Genomic DNA, 18,456 nt, shown 5'->3' with positions numbered 1-18,456 from the left:
GGGTAGTGGGGGGGTGCTCAGAAATCATGGTAAAAAACTTTGTATTTCTGCCCCACTATGTGAAGACACTTGCACCTTGAGGGTCCCGGACAAATAAAAGGGTTAACCCAAGTATCAAACACTGTTTAGCTGTCTTGGGACATTTGTTCTGTGTTCATGGATTTAGTAAATTTAATGTAAATAGGCACCCCAGCAGCTGTGTCCCCTTAAGCATATTTTATTTAGCAGCTGAGTAATCCACATCACTTGGCAGCCATAGATTTTCAATTTTTTCTTGTGCCAAGAGGGCAGCTGGAATAATTTGAGTACTCATTAATTTGGGAAAAATATGAGCTGTGTATAGCAGACAGCACGAGTCTTCTGTATGGTGTTGTACCAGGATAAGCAGATCAGAATAGAAGCAATTTGCCCTATCCCAATGGGGCCCTAGGATTTTAATAAGCTGGTTATGAAAATTCTATTTCTTTGCAATTTGAAGCATCTAATTAGAGCCTGTAATTTCTCTCCTAGAACGAGAGTGGATGAAGGTTAACGGTAGGCCTCCCGGGCCCTTTCACATTCATTTACAGAGAGAAATCAGGTAACAGTTGTAGCTAATTAGTACAGGGTATTAAATATTTAGTCCATCCTGATTGAACTTGGAGAACACATGCGTGTTTTTGGAGTATGGAAAATGATAAAGGGAAGTTAAATTTAATTTTTAATCAAAGATAAACTTAAAGGCAGTATAATAATTTTCGTACTGACTATCCTAACCCAACAGCCAGAGCAGCAATTGCTTCCTGTCGTCTGAACTGTCAAGATAAAGGAAGATGATGTCGATTTAATTTCATCACTGAACACATTTCCCAAGTTCAAACAGCTGGGATTTATGCAATCTGCATCGAGTACAAAGGACTCCATGATTTTTATCACAGAAGCGACATTTAAAAAAAAAAAAAAAACAACAACCACCTTCTTGATGTTTCAGAATTTGGGTTTGGAGTTTGGATATGAGTGCGTTTTGGGGAACTATCCTAGGAAGATGTATCATTCACCAGCATTTCTTTTAAGCGGGGAATCAGTGTAACAAAGCTACTCTCTGAAAGGAAATGCTCCGAGAGGCAGGGTCCCCTTGGTAAGGGGTAGCAATTGCGTCTGACTTGGCCATTGACTGATACCCTAACTCCTGCAGGCAGACGACAGTGTTATTCTTCTCTTGTCATAACCTGACCCAAATTACCTTCCTAACGTGGCATTCAGTTAAGTCAGAGCGTGCAGATCAGAAAGAAACCCCTCAGGATCAAGGCCATGACTGGTCTGCCCTCCAGGACCCTCCGGGGCCGGACCCAGGGGTGAAAGTTCCCACGAAAGCTCTCAGGACTTCTGTAACCTTCCTGAAATCAGGCGTTTAAGGACACCAGAATATTACAAAAGGTCAAAGGGGATTACAAAATACACAGGTTTCAAAGTGTAACTCTAAGTCCTGGGGAGGGGGTTTCTCTTGCCCTAGGAAACCTATCACAACTCTATTCATCTCATTTAGGGGCTGCTTGAGGTATCTTTGCAGATTCGTGCAAAATAAATGGCGCTTTCCAAAGACCATCTTACTTTTTGCTACATTGGCTTCCAGTTGCCAGTTATTATAAAATAGTTTCTGACGGCAATAATCCTTTGAAAATCGCCTGTTATTGGGGATAATAGCTGGTTGTCAAAGCATTAACCACCCTCGACTTCACTTTGGGCTATTACATAACGAAAGAATGAACTGGTGGTGAGTCTGCCAGGTGTGTTAAATTATATCACCCATTATAGAAGTTCTGTGATGGGGATTAGCGTCCAGAAAAGACGATCAGAGATTGCCAGACTCATTATCTGCTGAGGCAGGAGGCTGGCCTCAGGCCTGGGGATGCAAGATGTCGTTGTTTAGAACTCTGAAGCCACTAGCTGCTAGTCCATCCTTCCTAGCATGGACATGGACAAGAATCATACCAGCCATTCTGCTGGCCTTCTACCTCCAAAGAAAATCAAATTATGCTGTATTGATTATAGTGAGCTACAAATCTGCATTGAAATGGACTTCTTCATTTCCTGATTTCTTGATGACAGACCTACCTCTTTGGGCAGGAAGCTATCATCATGGAATTGGTGGACCCTCCCACCACTTTTCGGAAGTCGAGATTTTGTTCTCTAGTTCCCTTTGGACAAAATGGGGATGGAAGACTTTTAGAGGGCATGGCCATGCTGTAGGCACCTGTTTGCTTGATTCACACTGGGCTCAAGACATCAGATGTTTTCCAAAGGGGAGAAGCATGACATGAAAGGATGATTTAATACTCATAGAAATAAGATTTCAGCTGCAAACATACAGACAAAGCGTGGCTTGCCAGTTCTCAACAAGTCTGGGTGATCCTTCACATAGCTCCTGGCCTGGTCCATTCTTGAAGACCTGGAGAACAGGACCCATTTTAATTTCCCATGGAATGTCCCTATGAGACTTGTTTAGTCATTTCCACAATCCTGAAGTCCTAACCTGCATTTTCCTACCTGAATCTTTTCTGCATGGAGCTGGGTACTGGAGCAATATTGCATCCTTCCTGCCTTGCACAGACCCTGACGTGTAATGGATGCTCTGTAAATATCAGCTGAGTGGAATTGAATAGAAATTTCTTATGGTCTCTTTTTGAAAAATATTTTCCTACAACCAAAGAGTTTCATGTCCATTAGAGAAAATTTTTCAAAAAACAGATAACAAGAAAGAAAAAAGTATCATCTGCTAGCCAACCACCAGAGATTAGGTACTTTTTGCATATAATGGAAAGATATATGCAAAAAGTATCTAATGCCATAATATACATTATTATGTATATATTACGTATGTGTATATTTTATTTATGTATATATACATACATATATATGTATAGAGATTAGATTGGATAAGCTATACATGGCATTTTGGAGCCCATTTTGTTCTTTTAGTAGGGTCTTTCCAAATCATTAAGTGATCAACTTTATCATTATTTGTAATGGCTTCATGAAAGTTAATTGAATGCATGCACTATAATTTAGTCCCCTTTCTGTGGGTACATTTAGATGGTTGTAATTTTTCTCTAATACAAATGGCATTGAAACATATATCCTTTGTGTTAAATCATTTCACTGAATGTTGGTTTCCTTGGGCAACATGGCGAGTCAAAACAAAGAAATCAAGACTTTTGAAAAGACAAATTACTTTGGTGGGTAGAAAGAAAGGCAGACTATCAGAGATCTGAACTTGCTCTGAACAATGGGGGGCAACAGCATCTTATGGAAATCATCAATGGATAAACGTTTAGAAACTGTAGAATGTGGACTATTATATTAATTTGATTTGTATATTTTAGCAAAATGAAAAATTTCAACTTGCTGGTAAAAAAAAAAAAAAAAAAGTATTTAGGGGTAATTTCCTAGAAGTGGATTGCCATGTCAAAGGTTATATGCATTTTAAATGTTTGAAAGATTTGGCCAAGGTATTGTCAGAAAGCTTATGCCAATTTATATTCCCACCGGTAGAAAGGCTGTTTCCCAATAGTCTCATTGTCATTAACAAGTCATTTTTAATTCCCTAGCAAAAAAACCATAAATACCCCAAAATTCCTAATTGTATTTGTATTTGTAATTGTCCTTTAAAGAACATTCCATTCCCTGGAGTTTCTGTTTGTTTGTTGGTTGGTGTTGCCATGAGTATCTCTTTCTCTTCTATGATCCAGCAGTTCCTGATCTTTGGTCCATTATTTTGCTCTCATGTAAAGTGTTGCAATTAAGAAAATGAGCTTTGGGGGCACCTGGGTGGCTCCGTCATTAAGCATCTGCCTTTGGCTCTGGTCATGATCCTGGGGTCCTGGGATCAAGCCCCACATGGGGCTCCCTGCTCTGCGGGAAGCCTGCTTCTCCCTCTCCCACTCCCCCTGCTGTGTTCCCTCTCTCTCTCAAATAAATAAATAAAATCTTAAAAAAAAAAAAAAAGAGCTTTGGAGTCCCATAGGCCTCAAAAGGGTTTGACAGCTGTCACTTACCAGCTGTGTGACCTAAGACAGATTTCTACCTTTTCCAAACCTCAGTTTGCTCATCTGTTAAATGAGAATAATGCTAATGCCTGTCTTATGGCAATCCTGCCATGCATGATAAATGGCAATGAACCAGCGCTCAGCATAGTTTTAGTTCTGTCCTACTCCTTTATTTTTCTTAGCATCTTCCGACTGCCTCCATCATGATGGACTATCCCTACTTAGCTTGTTTGTACCTTATAATTGCTTGCAATAACCACATTTATTCATTTATTTGACAAATATTTGGGGGCAATGGCCAGGAGTCAGGTTCTAGATTAGGAGTTAAACAATAGTGAACAAAACTGATTACCACCATGAAGATTACAGGGGTGTGTGTGTGTGTGTGTGTGTGTGTTTGTGTGTGTGTGTGAAATAGAACATCACCAAGCGACAGACAAATAAACCAGCTGTAACTTGCACTGATTACATGCAGAAAAACAATAGAGGCTGAGACCAGCCATAAAAGGATATAGATAACAGGATGAGGGAGGGACTTTGGGAGGTGGAAAGTTGGTGATAAGATCAGAAAGATGGGTAGGAGATAGGAATACTAGAATATTTCAATGTTGTGACAGCAGCATGTGCAAAGGCCCTGTAGCAGGAAAAAACTTCAGGTGTTGGATGAATTGGAAAAAAGTCATCCTGAGAGGAAGTGGGTGGGTGGGAATTTGGCAATGGTAGGGTCAACCTAAAGTGGGATTGTGGAACAAGGCAGGGGCCAGAGCACGGGTTGGGGATGGCCTTTCGTTCTTATTCTAGATGAAAGCAATGCCCTTGAAGAACTTCCAGCAAAGGAGGGACACGCTCTGATTCTTACTGCAAGAAGCTTTCCCTGGGACCAGAGAGCAATGGAAAAGCTCAGATAAGATGCCTGGTGGGTTATCCAGTTGAGAGGTATTAGTGGCTTGAACTAAGTGTTGGCAGAGGAGACGAAAATCACTAGGATTGTATTTAGCAAGAAACTTCCAAAGAAATTATTTGCCCATCCCATGCCATTCATTAGGATCTTTTAACACTGAAGTCACTAGGAGTCACCAGCACTCTGGAAGAGTGGGTTTCCAGGCTGTAGCAGATACTCTAGCCCCTTCCTCTTATGCAGCCTCATGTCCTCAAACTTGATCCTCCAGGAAAAGCCCTAATCTCCCAGAAGGTGATGTCGAAGACGGAAGACTGGAGAACTTCCTTGCTGACATTAGAGCCAGCAGCTTTGACCAATCTTGAGGATCCCAAGTGGGAGACACATATTTTGGAAAAACAAACAACTCAGCTCTAGGATATAGGGTCTGTCGTTCTCTTCCCTTGATCCCCCCCATGAAAAGTCCTCACCTCAGAAAAACAACAAACCAACAAAAAATAAAACCATGATGGTGAGGAACTCAAACAGGTTCTAGCTCTCAGGCCTACCAACTTTGTGTGACTTTATGTATTTCGTTGAATTAAAACCCATCGCTCTTCCTGGTTGACATTTCCCTAAGCTGTCCGATGCTTCCCAGGCCACCTTTTCCCACCATTCCCATGCATCCCATGGTGATTCTTCTGGGTTTCTGGCTTCTCCCCACCACAAGAAAGCTCCTGCAAGACAGAGGTGGTCTCTCAGCCCACATGACCTCCCCTTCCTAAGTGCTTCTTGGTCACAATACTTTTTATACCAACTTATTTGCATGACCAATACGAACTTTCAGTTCTTTTTCTCTAACATGTAAAACTTGGGAGGAAAAAAAGGGGAAAAAAATGTGGGAAATGCCCAAGGGTTCATTTCCAGGAGCAAAGAGTTGGGGGGAAAATCAAGGATTCTTTTGGCTCAAATATCCCTCCAACCAGTGCACAAAGCTACGAGAAGGAAAATAAGGACTTTATAGTTACAAGCATTTGACAAAATTTAACCCCCTTTCATGATAAAAGCACTGAAAAACTTTATGACCTAATCATAATAAAGCCAATAATAATAAAAGCAGAGCCAAAAAAACACTTACTCTCTGTTGGAGGTGTTTGAGCCCCTGGCTTGAGGGCGGCCAATGCCAAGAAGGAACCCCGGACAGCTGTAAGGCTTACAGTCTGTAAGATTAAAACATAACAATTCTTAAGATAAATACAACTCCTACTTATTGAAGAAAAGAAATAAATCTTCTTCTGGGGTTTTTCAGAAAGAAGCGATGTGCTCCTAGTTGCCCTCTGGAAGTCTAACTCCCTTTCCTGCCCCAAAACAGTGGCTCTCAACAGTACGGTCTTCAGCTGGGGGCATGATCCCATGGTGAGCATTTGGAGTCTTGGGAGCACTGGAATCCCTATAGGGAGCAGAGGTCGGGGTACAGGTAATGAGCATATATTGATTGCCAAAACCCCACAGGTGATTCTGATTCACCACCACCCACCCCACACACACACTCCCCCACCCCCAGAGTCCTGTCCCTACCTGTCTGCCTCTTGGAGAACCACAGGTAAACTGGAATGAACACTGTCCTCAACAATATCCTTGTTGAGGATATTGACTGAGTCCTTGACTTTTCTTCCTGACAGTAAACCCCAGAAGGTGGCAGGTGATTTGACAGCAGAAACTGCTATTTTAGACTAATTCTTAGTGACAGGGAGGATTGGTTGGGAAAATAGAAGTGACAAGAACTGTACTAGCTCAGAATTCACAACAGCTGTTGGTTTTAATGAGTTTGAGAATGATTTGGGCAGAATTCCAAACTCCTAAATCCTCGACCTATAACCTGCCCGGTGCTGATTCACTAGGGTGGTCTGTGGAGGGAGTGTTCTTCTATTCAAACGCATGCTGCTTCTTACTGTGGGGCTTTGGCTCACATCCCACATGAGGACCACATTTGTGCCCAAGACCAAGTGAGTCTCGGTCCTGTACCCTGATCTGGAAGGCAAACACAAATTTGGGGGGAACACTAAGGGAAAAGGAGCTTTTCTCTAATGTCCAGACCAGCAGGCCAAGTCGTGCCTTCAAGCTTCACACCTCTGGGCCTTTACCTGCACATTTTCTCTTTAGGGTCCAGGCAAGATGCCCCACTGGAGATCTCCTCTTAGAAAGGAACCCCCACATATACACTCTTTAGTAGCACAAACCCTGCTCCAACCCCTACCATCTTCGTTCCATTTAAGAGCATATGGGTATGATTACGTTAACCATAGTGTCTTGCAGGTCAGGAAAATAAGGCTCAGAGAGATCAAGCAACTCACCCCAGGTTACCTAGTTCCCTTTGGGAAGACCCAGATTCTAAAACTGGGTGTGTCCAGTTCTCAACCCTGCCTTACATCTACTGGTTCTGCTCACCTGTCCACCTAGCCATTCCTGTTTTTCATGAAACTGCCATTTGTTCAAACTGTTCTGAGGCATGAGGGGAAGGAGAAACTTCACTGAGAGTTGCTTGAATAGCAAACTTCCCATTACCATTGTGAGATGTCATCTTTTCCCTGCGAGGTAAAACCTTAACCAAACAGTTATTTAAAATATAAATGACGGGGCACCTGGGTGGCTCAGTGGGTTAAAGCCTCTGCCTTGGGCTCAGGTCATGATCTCAGGGTCCTGGTATCGATCCCTACATTGGGCTTTCTGCTCAGCAGGGAACCTGCTTCCCTCTCTCTCTCTCTGACTGCCTCTCTGCCTGCTTCTGATCTCTGTCAAATAAATAAGTAAATAAATAAATTTTTTTAAATAAAATACAAATGACTTCAGGCTTTGCATGGCTTCCATCTGGAACGAAAGGGTGGCACCTAGGGAAAAAACCATACTATAAAACTGATGATCTATGCAGGCAAGGCCTCAACTAAGACACCATTTTCTGGCTCCTGAAGATGAGATGGTAATAACAAAGACCAGAGCTTTTCAAATCGCCCCCTCCCCATTTATTACTATTTATCAGTGAGCTTCAGTGTAAAAAAAAATTCATAGGGGAAGGTTAAATTTCAGTTGGTTGCTAGCAGATCAGTCTGGGAAAATAGGAAAGCATTTAAAATGAAGTTGGCAATGAAGGAAAGAGCTCTAACCCTGATAAATTAACGTGTGTCCCATGCTGGCTTATTTTGACCTGTAAAATTTGTGAAAACAGAAGGAGAGAAAGTGGGTGACTGATACTCTCTGAAAATCTGCTACATCCCAGGTGCCGAGTTGGGTACAGTTTGCCTCATTCTGCCCCCACAACATCCTCATTTCTGTTGGGAGGGAGAAGTCAATGTAATTCAAGAAAATAAACAAGTCATTAAGATAACTACAAAATGTACCAAGTATCATGAAGGAGACAAATGGGATGAGAGGGAGTTAGCTATAGAAAATGAGAGAGTGAAGAACATTCCAGGCAGTGGGACAGATAGATGATTGATAGATTTAAAGCAGAATGAGGTTGTCATGTTTCTGAGTCTTCTGGGCATCTTAGCTGTGATCAGGGATTGGGAATATTTTCCAAGTGCAATGGAAAGACATCAGAGGGTTCCAAGGTAGGGAATGACATGATCCCAAGATGTTTCAAAAATGTAACTATCAGTATGCCAATGTGTAATTAGTATCCCTTTTACATAAGTAGATCTTCTGATCTGTTCCACTAAATTTAATGGCTTTGCACACATCGGTTTGTATTTTTGTTCATGGTGTTGAATGTGTAAGTTTTCTTGGAAGAAGGGGCATGCCTGTGAACAAATCACCATCACTGCTCAATTTCTCTAGGTCTGAGAAGGCAAGGGAAGCAGGCAGGAACCTCCCAGCCCTACAGATCTGTAGGCCCTAAGGTGGTCAGCAGTCTGAACCTTGGTAATGAATTTGTTTTAAGAGCCTCATATCAGCAGAAAAGGATTTTTATGGTATGGCCAGTCAACATAATGTTTGAGTGCTAGCTCCATGCCAAACACTACACTGGATTCTATGGATTAAAAAATGAATGAGATGGGGGTTCTATCTGTCCATTATATCCCTCCTCCTTTAGATGTGGTCTTTCAAAGGCCCCATGATGTAATGTGCAAACTCGGGGTCTGTAGTGGTGCCTCTTCCTGGCATGTCCACCTTGTTCTTACATATTGAGGACTCATTCCCAATGTGAACTCTGGATCTGGTCATGGATGACCAATATCTGGGGTTCACCAATCATTGGAGAAGGGGCGTATAAATGAACAAATGAACTTCTCTCTCAATTGGCAAGCACTGAAGATGAACAGCCCATTTTGATTGTCCAAAGAACACAGTTTGCTTTTGAGAAATTGCGAGTACAGAATATAAGAAGTATATAAAACAGAGGTTCTTGACCTGGGATCCAAAGGTGCCTCGGGAATCTGGGTCTTTGGTAGAGGAGATGTCCCATATCTCATGACTCTTATCTGAAATAGTGAATGTACAACTTTAGGCATTTTTTGTAGGGGTAAAGTCCACAGCCTTTGCCAAAGTCTCAATGGCTCTTACAACTCTGCCAAGGTTAATAGAAGTTGTCATCACTGTGATTCTACTATTAGGGACTGTCAGTCCCATTATCCTTGGTAACGGCAGATATCAGTGATGACTCCTTAACACCCTCCCCTAGGTGGGATCCTCTTCTTCACCCACAATAGTGCATTTCCTCCTTAACCAGACCTCTGGGCAGGGTTGGGTGGGAGATGTCTGTGGATGGGAAATTTGGCTTTCCTCAGCTCACTTTGTTGAGTTTTACTGCAGCAAATTGTCTCAAATACACTTAGATGCAACTCTCTGCCTGGAATTCACTGCTTCTGACCTGCGCTTGCAACCATTACCAGGTTTGCTCTCACCCACCAGGAGTGGGCGGATGATCCACATGCTAGCCACACACAAGGGTAGTACAGCCTGAGGGTTTAACTAACTTGCTCAAGTTCACCAAGCCAGTAAGTGTGGTGCTGGCCACACCTGGAGCCCAGGTTCCTGATTCCCAGCTGTTTTGAGGGTATTCCGTATTTATTTGAATCCGACATGGTAAGGCGCACAGACGTAGAAATGCCTGATGTGAAGGAAATTTGTTATCCTGGTGGTCCCCTAGAAGCGAGGGGCATGCCTTACCCCATGGAGCTGCACCAAGGGGAAGGACCAAGGCAAGGTGAGTGGGCAAAGAGAGAGAGGGAGAGGGAACTAGAGGGCTGAAGGCTTGTCGTGATTTCCATGGGAAGAAAGAGGCAAAGCAGGGTAAGCAGGCTTAGGGTTGAATAATACTGGTGGGCATCGGAGCACTGGGGCTGTCCCTTGCTGTCTGGTACCAGGCCATGGAGCAATTAGGGTAGGCGGCTAAAGGGTGAGAATGTAAACAGCTGGTAAAAAGAGGAGTTGGCTTTGGTTTGTTTGCATTCACAGATGCACTCACCGGCAAGTCATTTGTTACCTATAGGAATTAGCGAACCTTCGGAGAGGTACTTCCTCCAAGGCAGCAAGGTCCCAGGTATCAGAGCCTCAAAAATACAGAACCTAAAAAGACATAATTAATATTCTGGCTTTGCCTCCTGGATGAAGTCCATGGGGCTAGACAGTTGAGTGAATTGTGTCACTTGGCTCCTCGCTGCTCCATGAAACAGTGTCATAGCCTGTGTTCTCCCACGCGAACTCAGCTCACGTCTCTGAGCAACTCAGAGACACCTTCTCCTTCACCTTGACAAAACGTGTGGGCATGACACTGGACTTGAGTCTTCCTGCTCAGAAGATCACACATGGCGTTTTTTTCTGAATTGGGCTATTTTCAATACCACACATGAAGTATCAGGCACTGTGCTGGAGAGGAAAGAGATTATACAGACTCGTAGAGCACCCCCCCCCCCAATGACAGTCCATTTATCATAATGATCTATGATATTCATTTGTTGAGATTTTATTACTTTTGTAATCTAATTCAATTTATCCCATCTTACTGTGGCTCAGGGCAGTGTTCCCTTATGTGCCTCTCCTCATCATTTGGATAAGGTTGTTTCTTCTTTTATTTTGAGCATGATGGCTTCTAGATTAAAACGGCCTGCTCAGTATAACTGTTTCCATTGGCATCAACCTTCTGTGGGGCTACCTCTGCCCTTGCAGTGCTTTTGTGAAGACGTTAATGGCAGTGATTGATGGAGCATTGGGGCAATAATCAAGTTCCAGCCCTGGTCTTCCACTTTGAGTTTAACGATTTTATTCAGGGGTGCTTCTCTGCACCAGAATTCATTGAAATGAGCAAATAGGAAAAGTAGGTTAGGAATATCTTTTGTGAAGACACAGATTAAGAACATAGTAGTTCTCAGTAATAGTAAATTGGTCTTTAAGACATAAAGACATCAGAGGACGTATTTCTAAAGTCGACATTGCACACCGTTTTTGAGAAATCCTGGAGGTGTTTTAGGGAATAATTGAGTTGGGCAGCGAGCCTGAAGGGCCATGAGCAGGTGGGAGAACATGTAGGTGAGTCACATGCTTATTTAAAGAGGCTGCCTCTTGGTTGAATGAAAATTTGGGACCCATGGATGTGGGTCCTCAGAGGTTCTAGGCCATTATTTTAACAAGTCCCATTTATATGTATAATCCATTTAAATTGCATGTTTAATAAGGTGTAAGTATTAGATTTATAGTTAAACGTTATTTTTAAATGAAAGGTTTTTTTTTTTTTTTTAAGTAAATGTAAAGACTATATCTTTGGAGGCTTCTAAGTGGTCTGTCATCAGCCCTTTCCTCGGTATGTGGGAGCAAGAGTGGGGTAATTGTCACTTCAGGGAGCAGCCTTGGGTGTGTAGACTCGGCTCTAGCCGCAGACATGTGGGTACAGATCTGCCCTTCCATAGAGGGACAAAGAAGGGCAGGTGGCAGACCCCGCTTACCCAGTCTGGTTGGTGCGTGATGTTCGTGCCTAATTGGAAAAAAAAAAGTTTGTGCCTAAACTTTAAAAAAGAAAAAAATGTCCTTTTGATCCATCACTTCTTTTTTTTTTTAACCACATGTAGGATTATAAATTCCTGGAAGTTTAGCCTCGATCCTTAGCAATCTATAGAAACATGCGTGTTTGAAATGGCTTTAATGGTTTCTTAATTCCTGGTTCCATTTGCCTTTGCTGAGCCCTCATCTTCTCAGTGTTTTTTTTTTATAACATGTTGGCATCAGTCTTACCTATGTCAGACCCACCATGGGTGCTTTGTAAAAATGTAGATCCGTGACCTACTTAGTCTAAGTCTCTGGAAGGGGGTGTTGGAGTAATGTATGATTCAAGGTCCCTGGCAGTTTTGATGTCCAGTGAAGTCTAAGAGCTCTCCCGACCCTGGCCAGAGCCACTGTCATCTCTCACCTGGAACACATCCGTGGCCTCCTACTTCAGTGTCTCTGCTTCTACCCTGTCTCTCTCTGCCTGTGGTCTTCAAACTTGGCTGCACACTGGAACCAAGGGAGATTAAGAGACCCTCTGCTCCCGAGGATCTGATTTATTTACACTTGGATGAGACCTGGGAATTCAGAATTGTAAGAACATCACAGGAAAATCAAATGGGCAGCCAAGTTAAGCATGACTTGTTCTCCACATTGTAGACAGACTTATCCTTTTACAAGATCATGTGTGACTCACATCAGGCTTCTAGGCAGTCTCTTCTGTGGTTCAGTTCTCTAACAGTGGTTGCAAGGGCCTCATTGCCTGTCCACATTCATTCTCCACGACTTGTCCTGGTTGACTACACTCCATTTCCATTGGTTTCTTCAATATCCCTTGAGCATGCCTATCTCAAGGGTTTCAGACCTTCTGTTCCCTTCACCTGGAACATTCTTCCTCAATAGCCATGTGTCTTGTTCCACCCCACCCCCTGCCCCTGTTTTGTTCAGATCCTTAATCACATGTCACCTTATCAGGGAGGGGGTTCCTTCCTCTCTTCCTAAAGTAGCAGCTTCCATCCCTCTCCATTGCCTTACCCTGCTTTATTCTCTTCATAAGCATTAAATCTTACAAATAAATGTTAGATACAAATTTTCCATTAATTATCTGTCTCACCTTCATGAAAATGTAAACTCCCTGAAGACAGAGAGTTTGTCTTGTTTATCCATTTTATTCCCAACACCAAACCCCATTATGAGCACAGTGGCTTCTAGAATAAAGCCAAGAATGCTCCCTGGTTCATAGTAGGTGCTCAGGAGCTACTTGTGACAGATGGGTGATGACTTGCTACTCTTGGACTGTCTCGAAAGCATGGTCGTCAGTGATACCCCGTTCATTACCAAAGGGAACGTGTATGGGGGGTGGCAGTCTGCTTTCTGGTTGTGCTATGCCCATGATAGCTCTGTTGGCAGGCACTCTCCTTCCTCTACTTTAATGACTATAGAAAGAATAAATTTGGTTCATTATTAAAAACTCAAACTACCTATATTCACCCAAGTTGAGAGGAATGGTACCCCTCACATTTCTGGTGAGAACTACATCTACATGAGTCAGAGCATAATTTGTTTTTTTGGAAAAACAGGATTGAGTTTTTTGTTTGTTTCACTTGGGAAATTTTATACTAAGTAGATTAAATTAAGTGACTTTGAACTTTGAAATGTCCACATTCTAACATTTTATTAAGCTTAATTGGGTTTACAGAACATTTAAAGACCATACAAAATTAAATGGGAGATCAAAATGAACTAATAGGTTGATGCAGACTTTTTTCCCCCTGCCTTTGTGCTGCTTTAACAAAAGTGGTGCCTTCATGCCTACAGAAAATGGGCACAAAGGCCTGACTTTCTGGGGAGCGTTGGTGTGTCCTGTTCCTGCTGTGGTCCAAACCGTGCCACAATTCTGTTCTTGATATTCAGTGCTGTGAACTTGGCTTCTGGAACGACCTCTGACCTGAGAAGTATTCGGGCTCGAGGCGGACTTGTGACTATGTCTTTAGCGGTGCTTCTTGGGGAAGAAATCTCTGATTGTTGGAAATAAAATCTATCAGGTTACAGAATCTGCTAGTGATAGAAGTGAGGAGAAATTTGATTATGTTACTCCTGAATGTTTTGCACTCAGTTAATTGAGTCGTGGAGCATGGCCGCCCACCAGGGAAGATGCAGCGCTGGGTAGTAATGTCTCTTCCAGTGTGACATTTTCACCATTATGGTGATTCTTCCTAGATCCTTACAGAATAGTTGAGGAAGTTGCAGTGTGACTATTTTCTCCTCATTTAAAATGATCTTTCAGGGACGCCTGGGTGGCTCAGTGGGTTGAGCATCTGCCTTTGGCTCAGGTCATGATCTCAGGGTTCTGGGATCGAGACCCGCATCAGGTTCTCTGCTCATCAGGAAGCCTGCTTCCCCCTCTCTCTCTGCCTGCCTCTCTGCATACCTGTGATCTCTCTCTCTCTCTCTCTGTCAAATAAATAAAATCTTTTTAAAAAACATTTTAGGGGCACCTGGGTGGCTCAGTAAGTTAGGCTCACTGACTTAGACCTCAGTGCCTTCGGCTCAGGTCATGGTCTCAGGGTCCTGGGATCAAGCCCTGCATAGGGCTCTCTGCTCAACAGGGGGCCTGCTTCCCCCTCTCTCTCTGCCTGCCATTCTGCCTACTTGTGTTCTATCTCTTTAAGATAAATAAAATCTTTAATAAAAAAAGTAAAAAAGTAACATCTTTCATTATTAAAGCAATACTTGTTCACTTGTAAAAACACTGAAGAGGTAAAAAGTGACAAAAAAAGTCTAAATCCCTTTGAAGAAAAATAGGGTTTTATGTCCTCCAATATCCTACAACTTTCTTTTCTCCCCTTACTAATTGATAATGGATGCCTTTCTACATAAGTATATGGCTACATGGTATTCCACTCCGTGAATACACTATAACCTTTTTAGCCAATCAGCTGTCAAGAGACACTCAAGCTCTAACACTTTTCGACTATTACAGATCACGAGGAGGAGCATTCTTTTTCTGTGTATTTGTGAAAATGTATAAAATGAAATTACAGGGTTTTAAGAAGCTGTGCAACTCTATTATTTTTTCCATATGCCTACCACTTCCTGTCATCTTTGATACCCACTCGGCTCCTCCAGACATTTTATTTGGTATCTGGGTTATAAGATAAATGCCTAGAGGTAGAATTACTGGGCCTGAAAAAATTACAAATATAAATTGCTTTGGATATTGTTAAATTGCTCTCCAAAATATTTATTTTGGAGTAAAATGCCTTCTCTTTTGTTGCCAGTTGAAAGGCATCATTGTGAGAAATCCAGGGCGTGAACCGAGTATCATTTGATGATGTTTATTTTATAGGCAGAGATGTGACAAGTCATTCCCCTGCCGTTTCAACTCAGATAAGGAGGCCAGTCCGCTGGGAGCCAAGGGCACCGCATAAATGGAAATATTGAACGTGATTCTGATTCTCTTTCATAAGCAATACAGTAAAATGCAAACCAACAAAATAAATACGATGCGTATAAATCCCTTAGCATGCACCTGACCCCGGGGGATGGTGCGAGCTGTAGGGAGCCAGGGCAGTGGTGTAGGAACATGGTGGGGGTGTGGGGGCAGGGATGCTGGTTTCCGTTATTGTGGTTATTGTTAGCACAATTATTCTTGAGTAGTCATGTCTGGTCGGAAGTTTGGCACAATCCTACTGGTTTTCCAAACGGGTTGCCATCTATTTAAGTGAGGAATTATAGATGTTTGGCCAATGATTCCCAGCACTGTTCTGGAGTTTTAACTATGCTGCTGAGAGAGAACTCAGTTCATCCTGAGCTGCTTCTTCTGGATGGCAGGGGAGATTTGGTATGTGTAGGCAGCTTTCCTTGAAAACCAGTGGGCTGCTCTGCGCCAGATCTTTTCCTCTTTGCCCACAAAGGTAGACTCCTGGCTTCATCTGCTAAAAGCTGTCCTTTAAGCCGTCTGCTTTGTTAAGAACCAGTGGAGATGCAAGATTTGATAGGTTTTGTGTTTTCCCTTTATTAAATAGCTTAAATTTGAAAGAAAGGTGAAGATGTATGAAAAAAACAGTGGTCTGGGTCTTTTGAGACCAAAAGACCAAAGGTCTTTTGAGACCTTTGAGACTCAAAAGACCCAGACCACTTTGCATGCATGCTCTGGACCATGGGGCAAATCATGGGGCTGGTTGGGGTTTTCTAAATGGATAGACACAGCATCTTCAGGAGATTGAGAGGAGGCCGCAGTGTTATCCTGAGGTCACTAAAGACCTTTCCCATTGAATCAGGACTTGATGAAATTAAGCAAATCATTTTTTTTAACTGAACCTCAGTTTCACCCATAATCAGACATCTTCAGCTAAATGCCAACAGTGGCCGGGCAGGAAAAGTGAGTAGGGAAGTGACTTTTTTTGGGTGGTGGGGAGGTCAGTGAGAACTACCTTTGGCCAAATAAGGCTGCCTCTTTTCTCTCTCTCTCTCTCTCTCTCTCTTTTTTTTTTTTTCCCTGAAAGAAACCAGAATCTCCCAATTAAAAATAATAATAATAATAAAAAATAAATAAATAGCATATCCTTTCTCTGTCAGTGTGACTCCATTGGAAATAGTGTGGAAAAGAGTGAAGGGAATAAAGAGAAGCAAGGTTCTCTTTGCCTGCTCAGCGACCCAGGAAGTCCCCTAGGAGCTGTGATGGATGGAAGGGCTGCTTTGGTGCACACAAATGAGAACTGGCCAAGGTGACATCATGACAATGTGTATTTCAACATTTCTCTCTAAGCTAGCTCCCAAGTTATGATGCCCAGATAAGAGAAGATTTATAGTTAAAATTAGGGGCATCTGGCCAGCCCAGTCACTAGAGCACCCAGACACCCAGATCTTGAACTTGGGGTTGTGAGTTCAAGCCCCACATTGAGTGTGGAGCCTACTTTTTTTTTTTTTTTTTAAGATTTTATTTATTTATTTAACAGAGATCACAAGCAGGCAGAGAGGCAGGCAGAGAGAGAGGAGGAAACAGGCTCCCTGATGAGCAGAGAACCCAATGTGGGGCTCGATCCGAGGACCCTGGGATCATGACCTGAGCCAAAGGCAGAGGCTTTAACCCACTGAGCCACCTAGGTGCCCCATGGAGCCTATTTTTAAAAATATTCATTCATTCATTCATTCACTAAAGCAAAACCTGCCTTTTTTATACTCAGCTAGGAGCATTCATATATTTGTACCCATTCATGTATTGAGTTTTAACATTCCAAGCACTGTTCTCCATTAGGACACAGCCAGGAGAAAGAGACATCCCACTCTTCCCTGGGTCAGGGGCACAGTCTGTGGAGATCAACCTCACAGATGTAACTGCACGAGATACTACTTTACAACAACTATAGTAAAGGCCCTGAAGGAGCAGTGGCTCCTTCACAACAACTATAGTAAAGGCCCTGAACCAGTCTCGGTGGGCTGGACATCAGCTGGGGTCACATGCCTAGCATCTTCATCTGATGGCATGTCTTCCTTTAACTTGGCCACAGGGAGGTAGTCATGGGGCTGTGCGTGGCCTCCAGCAGAGTTTTGCTTGGACTGGGTACTGTTGACCCACGTACGGTTTTAACTTTGAATTCAAGGGCTGTACCCCTTTTAATCCCCTATCTTTCTTCCGTCTAACCCTCAAGTACTACTTTGGGAGAGGGATGGTGCTTTGTTTCAAAGGATTCTGGCCTCATGAGAGAGAGTTGAGAAAGCAATAGAAAATGAGAGAGCCAAGGTTTTACACGTGCTCTCTGCTCTTCGGGAGCCAAAAGCTTAAGAAGGCTAGAAAGAGTCCCCATTGGTCTCCTGGCTACAGGCTGTGCCTCTGGACCCAGTTAATTACCTCCTAAAATCGTGCCAGACACCACAGATGGGAAGAGTGTCTGCAGCTTGTCCTCACCATTGGGGGGGAACATTGAGGGTCTTTTGGTGGCGTTTGTGTTCCCAAGAAGAGCACACTGTGCATTTCCTGTGTGGATGAGGAAAATGATTACGGATTCGGTCCAGACCGAGATGGTCCTTGTCCATATGTGTGCACCCCACCCCTCCCCCGGGCCCACGCTGCTGCCCATTTCCTATTTCAAGTCGCTCTCCTCTGTCGTGAGTTGCACACCGAAAAACAACCACGGCCAGTGCCATATGGTTGAAAAGATCAAAGCCTCCAGTTTTGAATATATTTCTAGCTGACTGTGCTTCAAATGTCTTAAATATGTTCCTACAGATGGGAGGCCTGGGGCATTAAAGAGGAAAAGCACATGTGCGGGAGCCCCGCATGTGGTCTGGGCAGCGCGGTGAAAGGTGCATATCGCTGACTCCTGTGCTCCTCTTCCTCCCAGGTCCGCATCTTCACCTACCTCATTGGGCGAGAGGCTGCTTTTGCAGACAATCTCAAGTGGATGGCTTGTGCCAATAAAGGTAGGTTCTCATGTGCTGGACTCCCAAGAACTTCCCCTTGAGTGCACCAAAGATGGGATAGTCAAGAGAAAGCAGTAAGTTCTTAGACGAGGCTATGAGTTCTAAGATAAGATTTGGGTATTTCTAAGTGTGATAGACTTGGAACAACTTCTC

The 18,456-nt window shown here is 43.1% G+C and overlaps 1 protein-coding gene across 1 annotated transcript in view; it reads left to right on the top strand.

The window, feature by feature from the left end:
- LOC309857463 (voltage-dependent calcium channel subunit alpha-2/delta-3) overlaps positions 1 to 18,456 on the top strand; it is a gene marked incomplete at its 5' end in the record, with an annotated part of 317,946 nt that overhangs the window by 285,705 nt on the left and 13,785 nt on the right. Inside the window, one exon of the mRNA XM_082750156.1 lies at positions 18,225 to 18,303. Coding sequence (XP_082606282.1) covers positions 18,225 to 18,303 — 79 coding nt within the window. The remainder of the gene's footprint in view (positions 1 to 18,224; positions 18,304 to 18,456) is intronic.

The sequence above is a fragment of the Mustela nivalis genome (genome assembly GCF_964662115.1).
Source record: "Mustela nivalis genome assembly, contig: HAP1_SCAFFOLD_748, whole genome shotgun sequence".
Classification (NCBI taxonomy): domain Eukaryota; kingdom Metazoa; phylum Chordata; class Mammalia; order Carnivora; family Mustelidae; genus Mustela; species Mustela nivalis.
The sequence above is the reverse complement of the archived record's forward strand: the minus strand, read 5'-3'. Positions and strand labels throughout refer to the sequence as shown.